This window comes from Macrobrachium nipponense, chromosome 23, assembly GCF_015104395.2.
Source record: "Macrobrachium nipponense isolate FS-2020 chromosome 23, ASM1510439v2, whole genome shotgun sequence".
Taxonomy (NCBI): Eukaryota; Metazoa; Arthropoda; class Malacostraca; order Decapoda; family Palaemonidae; genus Macrobrachium; species Macrobrachium nipponense.
The window spans coordinates 16208028-16227330 of NC_061090.1; the positions used below are offsets into that span (position 1 = coordinate 16208028).

Consider the following 19303-nt stretch of genomic DNA (forward strand, 5'->3'; position numbering starts at 1 on the left):
TGATATAATTATTTTTCATGTAACTAGTTACCAGCAGACAATGAAATTCCCGCTAACTTGGATTAATGAATTGGTCATGAAAAGGCGCCTACGAAGAATTCAGTTTATTTATTTAGCATGTGTAACGCGTCCTTCGTAGAATAAGTATAATTAGACGCGTTATGAACTTTTTCAGATTATAACGACATAAAGGGACAACATCTCTTTCATAACCACTGAGGTTTCCCCTAACTTAAGCTGGAAGTTCGTGAGGAGGGAGCACTCCTCTGTTGAACCTTGGTCTCTTACCCACTAATCCCAGGGAGAGAACCATTTCGTAGAATACCTAGCGGCTTCCGTGCTCTGCTGGCAAGCAACAGATGAAGACCCCTCTGCCGAACAAAGGACCCGAAGTACTACCTCAGAATTCCTGGAAGACTACTTGTTATTTTACATTTGATTTAACCGTTTTATGGAAATAAAGCATATTATGACCCATCGACTACATTTTGCAGTTCCTCGAAGGCATTAGATCAGTTCAGCAAAATGGCACAAGAACATTTTGATCTCCTCTTTTGCTTTAGGAACTCGGAGCTCTTCCCCGTGTCATCCTGGGTGAGAGGTGTCTTCAAGGAATATCTGGAAATATGAGCCGAATTGGTGGCCTGTTTACAATACTACACCAAATCAAAATCAGTGTTAGAAGCGCTCCTCCTAGGTTCTGGGTTCTGGATTCTGGAAGGAGTATAGGGTTCCCTGTTCGGCAGAGGAACCCTCTTCTGGTTCTTGTCACGTGCCCTAAAGAACAGGTCTCTCTCTTGAGTAGAAACTTCAGAGTTGAGAAAGCGATGGCCTACTTCTATGTCTTCAGAATAAAGAAGGTGCTAAGGTTAAATCTGCGACTCTCACAGGAATCACGATTTCATAATGACCACATAAAGAAAACGATCATCTTAAAACGAGGAAAAAACTCTGAAAGTATTGTGTTGAATATGTTAGATGATATACTCTATTTCCATGTTTATTGTGAATTTAAGGAAAGTTTCATTGAGGCTGCCAATTTAGTAGAATTTACAACTTGTTTTGCTTACTCTGAAACTGTTGCAGTTGATATGACATCGTTATTTACTGTGAGAATCCAAGTTTTTCTTTCAAGTGTATAGAATTTATGTCTCTACATGGTATATGGTGACATTCAGCTAAAGTGGTGTATCTTACGGGAGGTTATAAAAGTTTCATTATGTTGCATTATTTGTAAATTATTTACAAGTTACACTTAATCTTATGATAATAGTTTATAATTCTCAGTTTATACATATGTTAAAGTTTTGGGTGTTTCAACTGATGTTCACGTGAACACTTTTCTTCCTTTTACCCGAAAAAGGTTGGAAATAGAAATATATATACTATGTCGTGCTGGGTTGTAGTCTTTAAGTAACATTACCATAGAATTTAGTTATTGTAACATCAGAAGTAGATGTTAACTATATATATCTTCTTGTTCACTGTCTCTTCTCTTGTTTATTCTTCGTCCCTTCCTCCTCTTGTCTTTCCGTGACTGTTAATAGCGTTGTTGTTTGTCTGTTATGATTTTTTTTTCTCAATTCTAATGAAATCTGAATTCTTTGCAGACCTTTCTATATGGATTTATGCTTTCAAAAAAGGTCAGAAGATTGTCCCTCTATGGCACTCTTTAGTGACCCTCAACCATGTTAGTCTTGCACCAACAACAGCTTTGATTTTTTTAATTTAGCGAAGGTTCACTTGCTTTGTATTTGTACCATTTTGTAGCCAGATGTAGCAAAACCCTTCAGCATTTCCCCTAACCCTCGGTTTTTGTAGTTGATATTAGTATGAATCCCTCCCCCCCTCCCCCCCCTTCCCCAAAGATATCTGTCTGTACTGCATAGTACTTGTAGTAAAATGATAAATATTACATTAAGATTATGAGGTAATATCACTGAGACTGAGTGAAATATTCGAAAAGAATTGAACATTTTTAAACTTATTTGCCTATACTACATGTAAAAAAATTTTTGTACACAGACTCACTCTCGCTCTATCATTGTCTCTAATTCGTAGAAATTAGATTTTCCTCCTCTTTTACTATTCATTTGATTTATTTTCCGTAATCGCACATATTGGTTGGCGAAAGGTAAAAATATTCACTAAAATTTGCTAGAATCTGCTTAAATGAGGCTCACACATTTTATATACACAACTGTGACAGTACTTCAAACAATTGCACATAACTCGCAATGTTACTCACAATAGCAAGAACTTTGTCCTCTGCAATGAGGGAACGTAGAATAGGCAATGCACATTTTATTCGGTAACTAACTCGCAGCTGAAAATGGTAGACAGACCTTCAAAATGAAAAGTGACTCATGGAATCATTGGCGCAGTCTTTTCCATGAAGGATCTCGACTATTGTAAGAGATAGACCTTCAAACTCAAACACACGCACGCAAGCCAGCACATGCATTTATTATATATATATATATATATATATATATATATATATATATATATATATATATATATATATACACACACACATACACACACACACACACAGGCAGATTCCCCAGTTATTGGGGTGGGTTCCATTCCTGATGGCTTGACGATAAACAAAAATCAGCAATAACAGCACTGATCTCCAGTTTTCTGTGCTAATAACCGGGGATCTGCGCTGATAACTACTAGAGATCGGCGCATATTGGTGCTGTAAATCCAGTTATCATCACTAGACAAGCCCCGTAGGACCAGATCGCCGATAACCAAGACCGCCAATAACCGGGACTACCTGTATGTATGTTATATGTGTGTGTATATATATATATATATATATATATATATATATACATATATATATAGATATATATATATATATATATATATATATATACATATAGATATCTATATATATATATATATATATATATATATATTAAATATATATATATATATACACAGAGTAAACAACAATCACCACCACATTCATACTTTAAATGCTTAATCGTGGGTTCTGTTAGAAAAGTAATTCAACAACAATATGAAAAATACCTTAATACCTGCTCCATCATCTCTGTTGTCCAGTCAGTGACATGCCTCTTAGAAATTGTGACAATTCCTATTCAGCAGTTCTTCCACTCCATCTGTTCATCTCTCTCTCTCTAGGCCTTTCAATCCCTGTTCCTTGTAATACATACTTCTAAGATATATACTCTTTTCACTAGTTTAATGTATCTCATTTTTTCAACATGACCAAGCCATCTCAAATACTCTGATCTATCCTTTCATTTATTTATAATAATTTCGTACCACCTCCACATCTTCACATTACTTATGCCACATATACCAAACTAACTAATCATCTCAACATATAACAGATGATGGAAGGATGAGAGAATAAGTGAAGAAAAAGAGGAACTGGAGTATGTGCAAATGATTTGGAAAAACTTTGATTGCCTGAAGAAGAAAGTTTTAAGCAGTTGAGATGAATTGTTGTGGAGTGTCTGCAACTTAGGAAGAATTACAAGAGCAAGAAATTTTGTGATATGTAGTAAGGTAAAAGGGGAATTGTGGGTGAAAGGATGGATCAGATTATTTTAAGGAAGTTCCGCCATGCGAAAGAATGCATAATTATAGGTTGGTGAAAAGAGTGGATAATTCAGAAGTGTTATTGAAGGGGAAAATGACCTAGAAAGGGTTCGACAGTTGGTGCAGAAGAGGCAATGGAAAGAAAGGTTCCAGATAATTAGGAAGCGCAAGAATGTTTGTAAGATAATGGTGAATGATGCAGTGTGTGTGTGTTATAGAGTTCAGTCCACCACTAATGAGCCCTTGATTAGATATAAACTGGCTCATGTTGCATACTTTTTACTGCCAAGGGGTTTTAGTTTATCTTAGATCATCTTAGATTCAGTAGTTAAAGTATACATGTGGCAGTGACCTTGGGTTTTTCTCTCTGTTGCCACTCCTTGTTGGTGGAAATGTCTTTTGTGTGTGCGTATGTTTGTGTTTAGCTCAGTTGTAGAGTGCTGCATATTGTGAGTAAATAGTGTTTTTTTACTTTGCCTACTGTTCTCAGTTGACCAAGCTATGATGGGTACCAGTGGAAACTGGTAATGAAGCAAAAGGAGATGGGGCTAACAACCTCATCTGCAATGAAGACTCCCTTAGCACGGGAGGCTGCCACCCTAATGGGAATATTTCCTCCACGGTGATAAAGGCATATATTGAAAATAAATAAATTGATATGTGATGTGAGTATGTGCACATCATCCAAGATTTTATGGTACCTCAAACCGATTCCAAGAAAGCTTGGCTGCAGATGCTTTGAATTCTCAGATTCCCCAAAGAGGAAATGTAGATCTGACCAATAATGCAAGTTGCACAAAAACATAACTTTGGAGAAAATTCTATGCAGAAGAATTTCTTTGCTCCCTTAAAAGATGGTGAAGAGTGGGTATTATAATGTATAATGAATGAACACTGTTTTATGTATAGTAGAGTAAGTGCTACAATTTCACTAACACAATGCATGCATATTCTCAGTTAAACAAAAGAACAAAAAATACTGCAACTTCTTGCAGTCCTTCTTTCATTGCAAAACAGTGAAACATAAAAAGTAGGAAGGCTACGAAAGAATGACCTGAAGTCTTCTTGACGTCTCTGAACAGTGCGAATGCCTGTGCTGTGCTCAGAGTAGAAATTATTGAGATAAATCAGAGCCCCACATCTTTGTTTAAAAGTACATAAATTGTTGATGAAATAAAACTTTGTGGATAATTATGGGTCATGATAACGAATTTTGTGAAGTGCATGAGACCCTCACTTGTGAAGATGCTCCCACCTGGCTCAACCTAGCACGGCCATCCTCCATCTGTCCTCCACGGCTGATCGTGCCATTAGCATTAGCAGCCTCTCGTCAGAATTCCCGCACTTGCCATTGAACCCTCTTTCCCCACAATCCAGTTGCAACAGTCTATGAGAATTTTCTTCCTTCAGCTTCTAAACCGTTTTTCTTTTCACTCGTTGGAGATGGTACGACCGACGTCACAGTTTGCCGTGTCTCTCTGAGCTTCACGTTGCTCCAAGAAAACCGTCTTTTATACGGCGCTATTCTGAAATCCCCCTCCTGTGAGTTGTTCGAGTGTCATGCTTGTGGGTGAAGTGAAGCTTCTTTTGTTTTTGCTCTTGATTGTGCTTTCCTCATAATTTCCAGTTTCAAACGGGTTTAACTTGTGCTTTCTCGAGTTGGCAGAAAAAATGGTACATGGGTGTGATTTTGGATGTGTGATACTTAAAGGTGGAGGGTACCTCAACTTCTATCAGTTTCTTCTTGAAAAAGTCAGTGGAGACAACGTTTCCAATAGTGGCCTTGGAGATAAACTTCCTAGGACCTGAATCACTCAATATTCTCTTAACTGAATCGTGTAAAATCAAATTTAAATACATTTCCCTTGTGGTATGATTACAGTGAAGGTAAGTTTGCTGTTGAGAGCTTTGCTTGCAACACTCAAATGCCAATAGTGTAGTGCATTTCTGCAGTTCACCGAGTTGTAACTAAATGGTTCTGAGTTTAAAGGAAAGGATGTTGATACTAATTAAAAAAATCATTTCTTTGTCAGTTTGTTGTATAAAGTTAGCTGTACCAAACAAAGACGAAATATTGAAACTGGAGCTATATCATCTTTCAATAAACAGAGTATCCTCTTGTTTTTTTACTCTCGAAGTCATCCATCTTGTTTTGACCGGTGATATGCCAATGCCCAAATTAAGAATCTTTAATTTTTCCCTGACAGCGTGTACTGGGAGTACGCCCTAAACGTGAGAGTGGAGGAAATTGTCTACGTCCATTGCCACCAGCAGGGTGACTATGCTTCCGTGTTCACTTTCAGTTAGACTGTAGAAAGACTGAATAATCCCAATTTCTTCATCCATAACGTTGCTATAGTTTTTGATATATCATCTCAGATAAGAAATAATGGATATGGAAAAATATAATGATTATATGAAAAGAATGATCCACCATCTTTAACGACGTCTACTTAAACTTAGGTGATTCTGGAGGCACTATAGTATTGGTCGGACAAGATGGCACCCAACACCCGCCCATCCATTTCCCCCGTGGAGGTCATCTCTTGGCATTCCTGTCATGCCTTGAGAATGGTCTTCTTCCCCACGGCCATTTGGACCCGCCGTTATGGTCGCAGAGAGGGAAAGGTAAAGTGATTGCCTGCGTCTGGTGGTAAAGTTAGTGATTGCCTGTTTGTGGTGAAGGTTTTCGTTAATCTCTGGGATATTCAGTGTAAGTCAAATGTTGTCATTTTTATGAATCGTAATTTGTGCTCATTGACTCTTGGAAGAGTGGAGTAATTCTGTAGCTTAGAATATTATGGGACTCAATAATCTGGTAAAATAAGTGGTGTGTATTTCCCATGGTCCATTATATAATAAATAGAGAGATTAATGAAAGCCCATGTCACGGAATCAGTTAAACGTTGTAGTTATTTATCTGCATAAAATATGGCGTCTTTCTCTCGACATTTTTTTGTAAATATATATTATACACGATCCATAAAGTTGCTCAGAATTTTTGTAGTCTTCGGCTCACAATCCAGAGTGGTTTAAAGTTTTAAAATATGGTTTTTGCTTACATTGTTTTGTAACTATTTACTTTAAAGATGAAGTAAACATTTTCCATGGAAAATGTTTACAAGTTCCTTAATCTGAGTCTTTAACGACTTATAGTACTATTTTATTACCTTTTTTTCAACAGACGGTGTTAGTTGATTTACGAGATGGGAACCATCCACACGTTTTATACCCATTACTGTCGATGTTTTCTTATTTGTGCTTTTCCATAACACTGCGAACTCGTTCATGATGAGGTCTCGAGAGCAGACATAGAAAGTAGGCTATTTTGTTATGTTCAGCAGAAGAGTAATTGAATTTCATATTTGGTAAATCTTTGATTAACAGGTAAAGTTTTCCCAAAACTACGGAGGAGAGCTCGAGCATTAGCCAACAGACATCAACAGGGGTCAGATAATATGGATGAAGACGAAGCCACAGATTATGTCTTCAGGATCATCACGGCCCTCAAACCTGATCGCTTCTGTGAGTTGTGAAATATTGGAACAAATGCGTAAAGTATCTCTTGAGATTGTTTTTATTTTGTTAACACAAATAGTTGGTAAGCTTCATCATAATGTCAGTTCTTTATACTGATTAATAAGCACATTTGTATTCATATGTTAGAAGATGGAGTGGGACCACACTATCAATCACATGTACTCACTACCAACAGCTCATCTGGACCTGATGTCACCCTTGTTGCGAAGTGGCTCTGGTTGGCTTAACAGAGTGCCTAAGCTCTCCTCCCACTCATCCTCCACCTCCTCTTCGAAATCCTTGAGTCTGGGAGATTCTATGAGCGAAGTGCTGCCTCCTCCACCCACGCCCAATCCAAGCATAGATATCCCTCACCAGTCAGTGGACCAGCTCAGTGATGCTGGATCAGGAGTGAGCTCCCAAGAGAAAAACAGGTTCGTTGTTCTTATATTTTATGTACAAGTGAAGTATCTTATGTTTTATGTACAAGTGAAGTTTGTCTTCATTCACACTTATTGTGAGATCCATTGGTTATTGAGGTTAAGATCAGCATGAGCTTAAATGATCTGGGTCCACCTTGTACTAAAATAAGGTCATTATTAAGTTTGGAGACCTTTTCACCACTTTGGGCTTATACTTATCACTTCCATCCAAAAATTATTTAACGTAATTGGTGAAAGTAGAATGAGAAAAGTGAGTCATAGATATGTTGTATCAAATGTAGCAAGGGGTCTGCAGACTATTAAAGAAAAAGTTTCCGATGTAAGCCAGGGGAGTGAGAATGTATGGAGGGATTATTGGTATAAATCTTTATGTGGAAATGAAGTGTAGATGTACATACAGTGCAAATGGAAGAAAAGGTTGAAGCTGAGATATTCCTTTCACAGTGTTTGCGAAGAATGAGGGCTTGAAGGGGTAAGAATTGTAGCATGTCTAGTACGAATCAGAATCCTTTAGCAGCTGAGACTAATAAAAGATTTTCCTCAACCACAGCGACTCCTTGGAACTTCTGTGTGCCACAATGAAGCATCAAATCATATCCAGGGCATTTTATGGTTGGCTGGCTCACTGTCGTCACCTCAGAACCGTCCGGACCCATTTAGCTGGCTTAGTCCTGCCTTCGGCCTCCACTCCTCCTCACACGCCGGGTAATTCATGCTCAAGTTTTCCTTTCATTTTTTTATTGTCATCCTGATGTCATTTCTTTTTTATATCTTAATAACCTCTGTGATCATCTCAGCTTCATTCCCTTTTTTATCTTGATAAATATTGCCTTAACGTTGCTCATTCGTATAAATTTATCTCTTAACTTGTGTTGAGAAAATAATATTTGTCGATGTGAAGTATTTTTATTTGTTTGTACAGTCTGCGTTGCAATCTGGAAAACATTAACTGTGAATTTATTATAAGTTTTATCATGATTTAATAATTTTTATAATATTAAAGTGGTAAAACCACTGTAAGTTAGCTGGAGCTGGATGCATGCTATAAATGACTCTCTATACTTTCCAAGCATGAATTTAAAGTATCCTCTCTTCACATAAAAATGCCCTAAGTAGAGGTGATGATAAGCAATTCCACATGCTTTTCCCATCTTCAACTTGGCATCCATTCAGCGTGGGAGGAAGGGGTGACAGAAGAGGTGTGGGAAGCCCTGCACACCGACAGTCGCCTCTCGAAGCAGGAGGAGCTGCTGGCTAGAGTCTACCTGGGAGGTGTTGCGCCTCAGATTAGAAAGGAGGTGAGCTCATCAATTCTGACATTGTCCTGGTGATTGCTCTTGCTGTCAGTCATATTAATATGAGTGTTATCGCCTCTGAGGCAACTGAAACCCAAGAAGATGTATACATCATAGCTACAGTAACTCTATCTTCCACATATGAGAGAATGATTGGTCCACTTGGAGTTGATAGTAGTGACATATTACTGACACTTATAGAAAACTATATCATGAAGTAACACATACATATATATATATTATATATATATATATATATATATATATATATATAATATATATCATATATAAAGTTATATGCCACAAAGGAAAATAAACTACGGAGTAGCTGCAAGATCTTTCTACGTTCAAACATCCTTTACTTAGCAGCAGATGAACTGACATATGAGGAAATGACAATACACGAAAGGTCGTATAACTGACAGATAGGGATTATAAAGAGATTAGTACCTAGAATCCGACACACCTGGAATATGAGTAACCTTCCAAAACAAGCAAAAACATGGGTACAATTAAAAGTTTTAGACAATCTGCTCAGACACAAGGACAAGACAATTAAAGGGTTATTATAGGTGACAGCTATTCAGAACTTTGGTAAACAAAACGCGCAAAGAAAATAACCCTATGCGACCTATTATCAGTACTGTTGGTTCAATTTCATATAAACTTTCGAAATATATCACTTGGAACCATCTCCGATTTTCATATATATAATTCTCTAGATTTAGTTGATAAATTAAACAAAATTACTCTTTGCCCCAATGATAGATTCATTAGTTTTGATGTATGTTCTCTTTTTACTAAAGTCCCTATAGACTCTATTTTAGAATATCTTATTAATGAACTAAGTCAGCATGAATTACTTCTACCTATAAGTCACATTATTTCACTCACTAGGTTGTGCATTTGTGATTGTAAGTTTATATTCAATGAGGAATTTTATCAACAAATATTTGGCATGGCAATGGGCAACCCTTTATGGCCTCTCCTCTCAAACTTGTACATGAAATTCTTTGAAAAACGCTACTTACCTAGTATCATTTATATTCCTGTAAAGTGTTATAGATATGTTGATGATATTTTTCCTGTTCTGCCTGTCAGTATTGATGTAAATGATTTACTCTCTAAATTAAATAACCAGGTACCATCGATTAAGTTTGCTCTAGAATTAGGAAAAGACAATTGCCTCCCTTTCTTAGATGTTTTGATACATAAAGAACCATTTCAATGTAAATTTAGTATTCAAAGGAAACCGACCAACAACTTAACTTATGTTCATTTCTATTCAGGCCACCATCTTAACATAAAAATATCAATTTTTTCTTCTATGTTTTTACGAGCATTGCGCATTATCAGTCCCAAATATTTGGATCAAGAAATTGAATACATAAGAAAAATAGGGAAAGATTTATGTTATCCTTCACTTGTATTAGATATTTGTTATAATAAAGCCCACAAAAAGTTTTATAGTGTAAGTAACACGGAGAAAGAAAATTCTAAGAACATTCTCAGTTTGCCTTAATTTAACGGATTTGAAACCATTAAATCATTGCCAAAAGCCTTTAAGGTCAACCTTTTTTCTATAATAACACACTAAAAGGAATGTTAATAAAAAATGCCCCCAGAGAAAGCAACAACATAATATATGAAATTCCATGTATGGATTGTCCCTCATTTTATCTCGGACAGTCGAGCAAGGGCTTAGAAGTAAGGTTAAGCCAGCATAAATATTCTGTAAAAACTGGGCAAACATCTAATGCAATATTCATTCATTTAAGTGAAAACAACCACCGAATAAATTGGATTGATAGTTCAGTAATTGCAAGGTCAAACGATGTCTCATCACGTAATCTTTTAGAATCTGCTTTAATACAACTTACTTCTCATTGTAATTTCAATATTAGTCGTGGCCTGTTTCATTTAGACCCTTGTATTTGTAACATGTTTAAGAATGACCTCAAAGATGTAATTAAAGACAAATAAAAATTAGTTGCCTTAGAGATATCTTCGTTGTATGTGTATGTTTAATATGTATTGTGAATATGTTTTTGTTTACCAAAGTTCTAAATAGCTGTCACCTGTAATAATCCTTTAATTGTCTTGTCCTTGTGTCTGAGCAGATTATCTTAAACTTTTAATTGTACTTATGTTTTGCTTGTTTTGGAAGGTTACCCATCTTCCAGGTGTGTCAGATTCTAGGTACTAATCTCTTTTATAATCCCTATCTGTCAGTTATACGACCTTTCGTGTATTGTCATTTCCTCATATAAGTCAGTTCATCTGATAAGTAAAGGAAGTTTGAACGTCGAAAGATCTCGCAGATACTCCATTGTTTATTTTCCCTCATGGCATATAAATTTATTTATGGATTTATCACTTTCCTAACTTTCGTGATTCAGTTATACATATAAATATATATGTATATATATATATATATTATCTATATATATATTATATATATATATATATATAATAGAGAGAGGAGAGAGAGAGAAGAGAGAGAGAGAGATAGAGAAGAGAGGAGAGAAGAGGGAGAGAGAGAGAGAGAGAGAGAGGAGAGTAGGATTATGCCTGACATTAGAAGCAATCCTTTAAATAATGTCTTCATTCCATCCATTTTCTGAGAAGAATTCTTTCGTATTTGTTATATTCAGGGTGTCGCTTCGCCTATGTGCCTTTCATTTTTCATTTAACCAGTCATTTTTTTTTTACTCCACTTGCAGGTGTGGCCATATTTACTGGGTCATTACAACTTTGGCTTCTCAGCTGAAGAAAGGGAAGAGCACGACAAAAAGGTAGGGTTTATTTTTATTATACATATACACACATACATACATACACACGTGTGTTATATATATTCATACATATTGTTGCGAAACCAGTTGGTTCTAAAAGTCTTTTTAAATAAAAGAAAAAAGAACGGGACTGGAATGACTGGCAGAAATTGGGGCAGACAAAGGAGGAAGTTGCTGAACAAAACTAAAAGTGAACTGAAACTGATTTATTTACATCCATAATTTACAGTTTATACAAATGAATCAGTAGCAAAAGTTCCATTAAACAAACACAGAAGTGAATCAGTAAATAAAAAATATTTATTTAAATTAACACTGAGATCAACAGCTTACATGAAACAATCACAATCAAAATCAATATAGTGTCAGTAAAAATAAAACATCGCAAGCATGAGCAGCACGCCAAAATATAATGACCTGTACAATAGGCAATAAGCAGTTAAAGTACAAAAGCAAATCAATAATCATAATACAAGTGCTGCATATAAAACATGACCAGAAAAATCAATGATAATACAAACAATAGAAAAAAAATCATCAACATAACGAGATCCTTATCTCTATACAAAATCATGAAAAACACCCGACATGATGAGATCGTTGTCAGAATATAAAATCACAAATCTGCCCACGTCCTAACTATCAAAAGTAACCATAAGGCTGCAAGGATGAGATCACCCTCACAGACGAAAACAGCCGAGCCATCGAGACAGCATCTGGCTGTCGAATAGGAACGAATCCTCACACCAGATGAACAAGGCCGAGTCGTCGAGACATCTCCCCTAGCTGCCAAACGGAGACAAACACGCACACCAGGACAGGGTCATCCTCCAACATGAGGTCGCACATAAGGACAAGGTCACTCCCAAGGATATCCAGGTAACCTTACCTGGCGCTGCTCATGGCAAAGACTGCTCCTCTGACTCAACTATTGGAGATCTGACTCGCTGACCAATTACTGACTGGTCAGTACTCCTCGTGACTGACTGCAGTCACCCAAACCTGAATGAAAGAAACCTTTCCCTGCCAACATGGCAAAAGACTAACAGCACAAGAGACGAAACAAGAGGAAAACAACCGGAATACAATGTTCCTTACCAGCAACCATTAAACACTATATATATATATATATATATATATATATATATATATATATATATATATATTCATATGAGTGTATATACATACATATATATATATGTTAATATATATATATATATATATGTAATGTATATACACTCATATAAGAATATATATATATATATATATATATATATAGTATATATATACATACATACATATATATATATACATATATATATATATGTATGTATAATACACTCATATGAATATATATATATATATATATATATATATATATATACATACATATATATATACATATATATATATGTATGTATAACTACTCATATGAATATATATATATATATATATATATATATAGAGAGAGAGAGAGAGAGAGAGAGAGAGAGAGAGAGAGAGAGAGGGGGGGGGGGAATCCTCTGGCATATATCCTGTATGTGCCGAGTATTCTCAAAAGCATTCCTACAATAGTGGTGCCTGGGTGATCTGATGTGATATCTATTTCTGTCCCTTCAGGGGCGTTGTGCAAATGAGGTCACAGTTTAAATTGGCGAAGAGTGGAGGGTATTTCAAAATAGTACAGAAACTGATTTTAAGATGGAAAAATTTATTATGTCTTGAGTTGAATTCTTGATCTCTTAGAATAATTAGGACGACCTTTAGTTCTGTTGTCTGTCTGAGAAAGAGACCCGTAATTAAAGAAAAAGATTTTGTAGTTCAAAAGGAAGGAAAGCACAGCAAGCAAAGCTTCACTGTCAGATTACTGATCAAATAATTTTAGGTCTCATTTTGATGAACGAGGATTTTATGATATATAAGGTATGAATGAAGTGACACTGATAAATGTAATAGATATTTTTCCTGAGGGGCAATAAACTATGAATTTCATTACATGATTAAAAATGAGAAATGACAATCTAAAAATGAAAAATGACAAAGCAAAATACTGAAGTGTTGCTGAAATCTTGTGAGTACTAAGCCTTACAGGAATGCCATTCGCATAAATTTCATCAACATTTATAATTAAGTTATTTATATTATTTTTCATTTCCATGTTGAATCTGAATAAAGTGTGAAAGATAATCACCCGTTTATTCTAGTTTATAATCACACAGAAAGGATGACATTTTGGAAACAAAATTATGATACTTTTTTAATCATGTTTGAAGATTGGATTGTTGTTCGAATAACGGAAAATGAAATAAAACTCTCATATGGTAGAAATATGAGCCGTGATAATCATGCAGTTTCGGCGCTTTCGAATTTTGTCTGATGTCTCAATAGCTGATTGAATTGAATTAAATAATCTTCTGAATCTATCAACCTGAAATATTGGGAATTATGTGTAAAAGTCTTCGCTCTTTTTGCCAGAGGATTTTAATCATTTAAATTGAATTATTGGGTACAGTGCCATAATGCAAATATATAATTATTTTATGGAAACCTAAACCAGGAATTGGAATTACAGTTGTGAAAAATATATTTCCATATAGCATTACATGAATTCAAAACATAAAAGAAAGCCTGAATTGTGAGTAGCGGCCAAACTACCCATCGATGATGGAGAATTAATTGCATAGAACGCGTGTGTCAGCATCGGCTATTAAATGCTATATTAAATCAGTAACTCGCGATGTATACTTGCGTTATAAAAACAAACTTGAACTTACATTTAACTGTTGTTTCTCGCATGACAGTTGAAAGAGAAATGGTGCTCGATGTAAACAACATTTCGAACCCCAAAGTTGAGCCTGCTTTGAGAGGTTCGAAACTTATCATCTCCGTAGGATACTCAAATATGTGGGCAACCCAAGCATGACACCCACGTGGCAGCTGCAAAAGTATACGTCAGATGTCCTGATTTTACTTTTATTTGAGGAGGTATTTATGAATTTATGATAAAAATTATACCTAGGAAACCAAATGATCTGGTTATAATCATATAAGGCTATAAACCATCCTCGATCAAAGCCGTATCCCATAGTTTTTGTTTGGTTGAAATCCGTCAAGCCGTGATTGAATAACAGACAGACAGACAGACAGACGGCCATGATGCACATTATAGTATGGTAGTAAACTCATGTAAGAGGAACAATTGTTGGGCTTCTTCCTGAATAATACGATAAACCTTTCTGCGTCTCGATGGAAGCGATATAGGAGGGTTTAGGGAAGACTTCAGCATCAAAAGTTCCTGTAGAAATTGATGTAGTCTGCAGAGCGAATGGTGTGAGGTTGCTGTTTTGTGGTCAAGGTTTTTCATTGTTAATTAGCATACATTGCTCAGTTTACGCAAATTTTTAATGCCTCTTCAGATTCTAAAACTGTTGTTAGCCTAATTATTTAACAATGTCATATTGAAAGATATTCTCTATCTCATTCTTTGTCCAAGTACGTATATCAGTTATTGTGTCACACGAAAGAAGAAGATTAATGTGATTTTTAGTTTATGGTTAGCATATATATCAGTTCATTTGATTTCAAGAAAGTGAACCACCCTTTCATACCGTTAACGAATCAGGAACCCTGAAAACAAGGTCTATAGACCTTGCTGGAAAACGTGATGTGCATGTTTGGAGATGGGTCTTTTACTCATTGCCCGCGTGGAATAGCAAAGTACGATTGCCAGTGGCATTTATGCTGATTTTCTTTGAACTCTCTTTTTATCATGTCTTAATTGCTGTTTCTTTGACTTAACCAGGTTCGACAGACTTATGAAACGACGATGTCGGAATGGCTGGCGGTGGAGGCCATCGTGCGGCAGCGAGACAAAGAAATCATGGCCCTGAACATGGCGAAGCTTTCCTCAGAGTCGCAAAATGGCGAAATTCCATTGGTTGGGCGCGACAGATCACTGAGCAACGAGGTATTTTATAACGGACTTCATTTCCTTGGGTCGTCAGTGTAAGTCTGGCTTTTTTCGTGCGTGGATTGCCAGGTGATGATGCTCTGTGTTGAGGGGCCGTCATTTTCTGGAACTGTTTCCAGGTTCTGCAATCACTGCAAGAATTGAAGTCTGGACGTCTGGGCATTGCAAAGCCTCATTCTTGACACAGAGGTTTCATCTTGCATTTTCCGTTGTGCGCACCTTTTTTGAATGCTGGGTTGATGTGCTGACTTGAGGTTAATCTGGAAGATGTTTTTCTCTGTCGAAATTGTTATGAACTTTTAATTGTATGTAATTGGCAAAATAATATGATGTTCTTGCTATTTTTTTAAGGTTATTGTTGGTTTATAAACTAAGTAACATATTTATCACCAGTGTCCTTAGTTGATAGATACCAGCATTTATTTTTTAAATATGGACTAAAATTAATTCTTGCATGTGCATAATGGTGCTTCTTTTATTTGAAGTAGTAACTTTCGCCTGGTTTACTTATATTATGGTGTTGCTATGAATGATCTTTTTTTTAACATGTAACGTTTTTAAAAGATCACTTACGCCTGTTTTAGTGATAATTTGACATTCGATGTGTGTGTGCATGTGTGTATATAAATTATGTGTATGCATGCTCATGTGTGTGAGAGAGAGAGCGAAAGAGATACTAACCTAGTTTCGAAACAAATTCTGGAGTTAAGCAGGAGAGAGAAAATGTCCATGGTATCTATAATCTTAGCTTTAATTAAAAGCTGGGAATTTTTCTTTATTATGGATAATAATGAACGTTTATTTGTAATAACATCTGGCAAGGGATCGTTAATTCATATCAAAAGTTTGGAAGCAGTCGAAGTTCTAATGCATTGCTGTCCGCTCATCACAGACATATAAATGAAAAGGCACACCATCAAGAGCAGAACTGACCAAATACATTTTAAGGAAATCAGAGAGAAAGAGAGTTTGGAAAACTAAGGGTCCCTGGGTTTCTTACTAGGCCTAAGAGCACTGTTTCAGTGAGGAACAAAGAGTCATTCCATGCACCAGTAACCATGCTCAGAAGAAAAGCCAGCGGCAGACAGTGAATCTTTTATCAGAAGTAGGCTATTTTGGGAATGAATGGACTTGCTTTACAAATGTCAAAATAAAGCCACCGCCTTTCATGCTTGCTTAAAAATACACGCTTAAAGATATACCATCCCAACCTAAAGTGTAAATCGTAAATGCAAGAACACTGTATCACAAGAATAGCTTTAAGGTTAGAGCCACAATTATTTCCTTTTTTTTTAGGAGTCCTTGCGCTGCGTTGCCCGAGTCGACAGATAAAATGGCGCTTGCACCTTGGGTATTTAATAATAATAATGGTGAAGAACAGTTACGTTTTTAAAGATAAGAATGAAAAAAAAGACCATTATCTTGTATATTAATTATTTGTTCGCCCACTTGAAACCCTTAAGGTGTCCGAGGATTTCTGTCTCCTCATTTTCAGGAATGGAAAGTAAATCAACTTTTTGCAAAGACAGCTTCATCCTCTCATGTTTCCGCTTGATTTTCTGATTACGTGACGATTCTGATTTATGCTAGTTATGCCTCCCATCTGCTGCTCAATTCGTGGGGTTGAAGGGTTACTAGAGGTCAGGTACTTAATATTCCATTCATTCAAGGAGTAAGTCTGTATTAGTATTCTCCTTTATGAATACAGAGAATTTAGATTCTCCAAGCATATAGTTAGTTTCAAGCCACCATTCGGATTAAGTTGTGGAGGACCCCTCCTCTAACCTGCATATTGTAAAACTGAAGACTACTACCACGCCCTTCTAGTCTGATTAACACCAGCTTACTAAGCGCCTCAGTGGCGTGGTTGGTTTGGTGTTTGCTTCTCACCTCGGTGGTCGCGGGTTCGATTCTCGGCCATTCCATTGAGGAGTGAGAGATGTTTATTTCTGATGATAGAAGTTCACTCTCGACGTGGTTCGGAGGTCACGTAAAGCCGTTGGTCCCGTTGCTGAATAACCACTGGTTCCATGCAACGTAAAAACACCATACAAACAAACAAACAAACACCAGCTTACTGGCAATACGGCCGCCGTGTTTATGACCAGCCCCTTGGAAATGAATGTGAAAAACTTGAACAAAGGACGATAATTATTATAAACATAAACAAAATATGTAAGCAAACAAAAGGCAGAAAATATTCCGGTCAGTACCAGGCGGAATCAGGCAGCGGTGGCGAGTTCATTTACTAACCCCTCACAAGGGGGAAAGAGGTACAGATTGTAACTTTGGTGAAAGCTAAGTACATGATTAAGTAATTGCTGATAACTAGTTATCAGTGTAGTCAACTTAATTGTACAAACTGTTTGCATAAAACAAACATTCTATTTCTTTAGTCCTTGTACAGCTTTCCTTTGCTTACTGTTAGTGAAACCCGCAACGTTTGTGCACGTGTGCCAAAATTCAAAATTCGCGCTTCTGTCATAGAGGTGACAGAAGGGAAACAAACGAGAATCTATTTAATTCTCCCCATATTTTGTATTTTTCCGGACTTTACTTTTCCTATTTCCTCATTCTCTGTTCCCATGGTCTGAAATAATATATGGCGTGTCCAGATTTGCATCGCCTGTTTATCCACGGTAATCTGGTTATACCTCTATTGACTAAAAAAAGAAGTCTCAAAAATAAACACTAGAAGGGCCGTCTGACATATTAACCTTAGGCTAGTGTGTAGAATTCACTTTTCTTTTTATCTCTTTGACAGAACTTACCTTACCTGATGTCGTGAATTCTACCGAGCGCTCTCCATCATTTGGGTTAATGTGGTACCATTTTGTTCAGCTTTTCTTTGGATTCTCTCATTTTTCACTGTAAATGCTAGTATTTGAAATTTGTCATATTCTTCAAAGGCTGCACGTTTCTCTAATTGACCGTATTCAGTCTCCAGTTGTTCAGTCTAATAGTTTTTTTGTTTTTTTAATATGTATATGACGTAGAGGAAGCATGTGGATACAACTCCCACAGTTTGGTTGCTTGTACCTTTAAGCCAGGGTTTACAGATTTTACATCTCTCTCTCTCTCTCTCTCTCTCTCTCTCTCTCTCTCTCTCTCTCTCTCTCTCTCTCTCTCTCTCTCTTCAAATTATTTATATTTTTTTGTGGGAAAATTGATTCACTATCAGTAGTCTTTTCTTTTCATTGAAATGTCATGATGCACATGAATGAGATATTACGAATTCTGCCCCTGCGTCTGTTTCCCTTAATTTCTTGAACTTCAACTTTTGTAATGGTCGGTGTGTTGCTTCTGCTGGGTTAGGACCCATCTGTTTATTTTTTTAATGTCTATTTCACTCTTTTCGGTGAAACTGGGCAAGGTAGTGCCATCCTTGTTGGCCTCCGTCCCCATAAATTCCACACAAAATAGTCAAGAAACATCGCCAATAGGTAGTCCCCAGGTTACGGCGTTCCGACTTTATGACACTGATTTTAGGGCGTCATAACCAGGTTTTATGGTAAGAGCCATTTATTCCCATTAACGATGATGTTCCGGTTTATGGCACACCGCTGGGAACGAACTCCCGCTGTGAACCAGGGACTGCCTTACAGATTTCATTACCAGTGACATTGAGATCGTACAATAATGTACCCATAAAATGTGGGTATGTCATTTTAGTCATGAACAAAATAGGTACGATGTGAT

General features: G+C 36.5%; 1 protein-coding gene across 1 annotated transcript in view; it reads left to right on the forward strand.

The window, feature by feature from the left end:
- LOC135198984 (small G protein signaling modulator 1-like) overlaps nt 1–19303 on the forward strand; it is a 528765-nt gene that overhangs the window by 492576 nt on the left and 16886 nt on the right. The window contains exons 11-19 of the mRNA XM_064226904.1: nt 1611–1643; nt 5790–5857; nt 6046–6210; nt 6970–7107; nt 7298–7535; nt 8095–8249; nt 8718–8842; nt 11563–11634; nt 15437–15601. Of these exons, the coding sequence (XP_064082974.1) occupies nt 1611–1643; nt 5790–5857; nt 6046–6210; nt 6970–7107; nt 7298–7535; nt 8095–8249; nt 8718–8842; nt 11563–11634; nt 15437–15601 (1159 nt within the window). The remainder of the gene's footprint in view (nt 1–1610; nt 1644–5789; nt 5858–6045; nt 6211–6969; nt 7108–7297; nt 7536–8094; nt 8250–8717; nt 8843–11562; nt 11635–15436; nt 15602–19303) is intronic.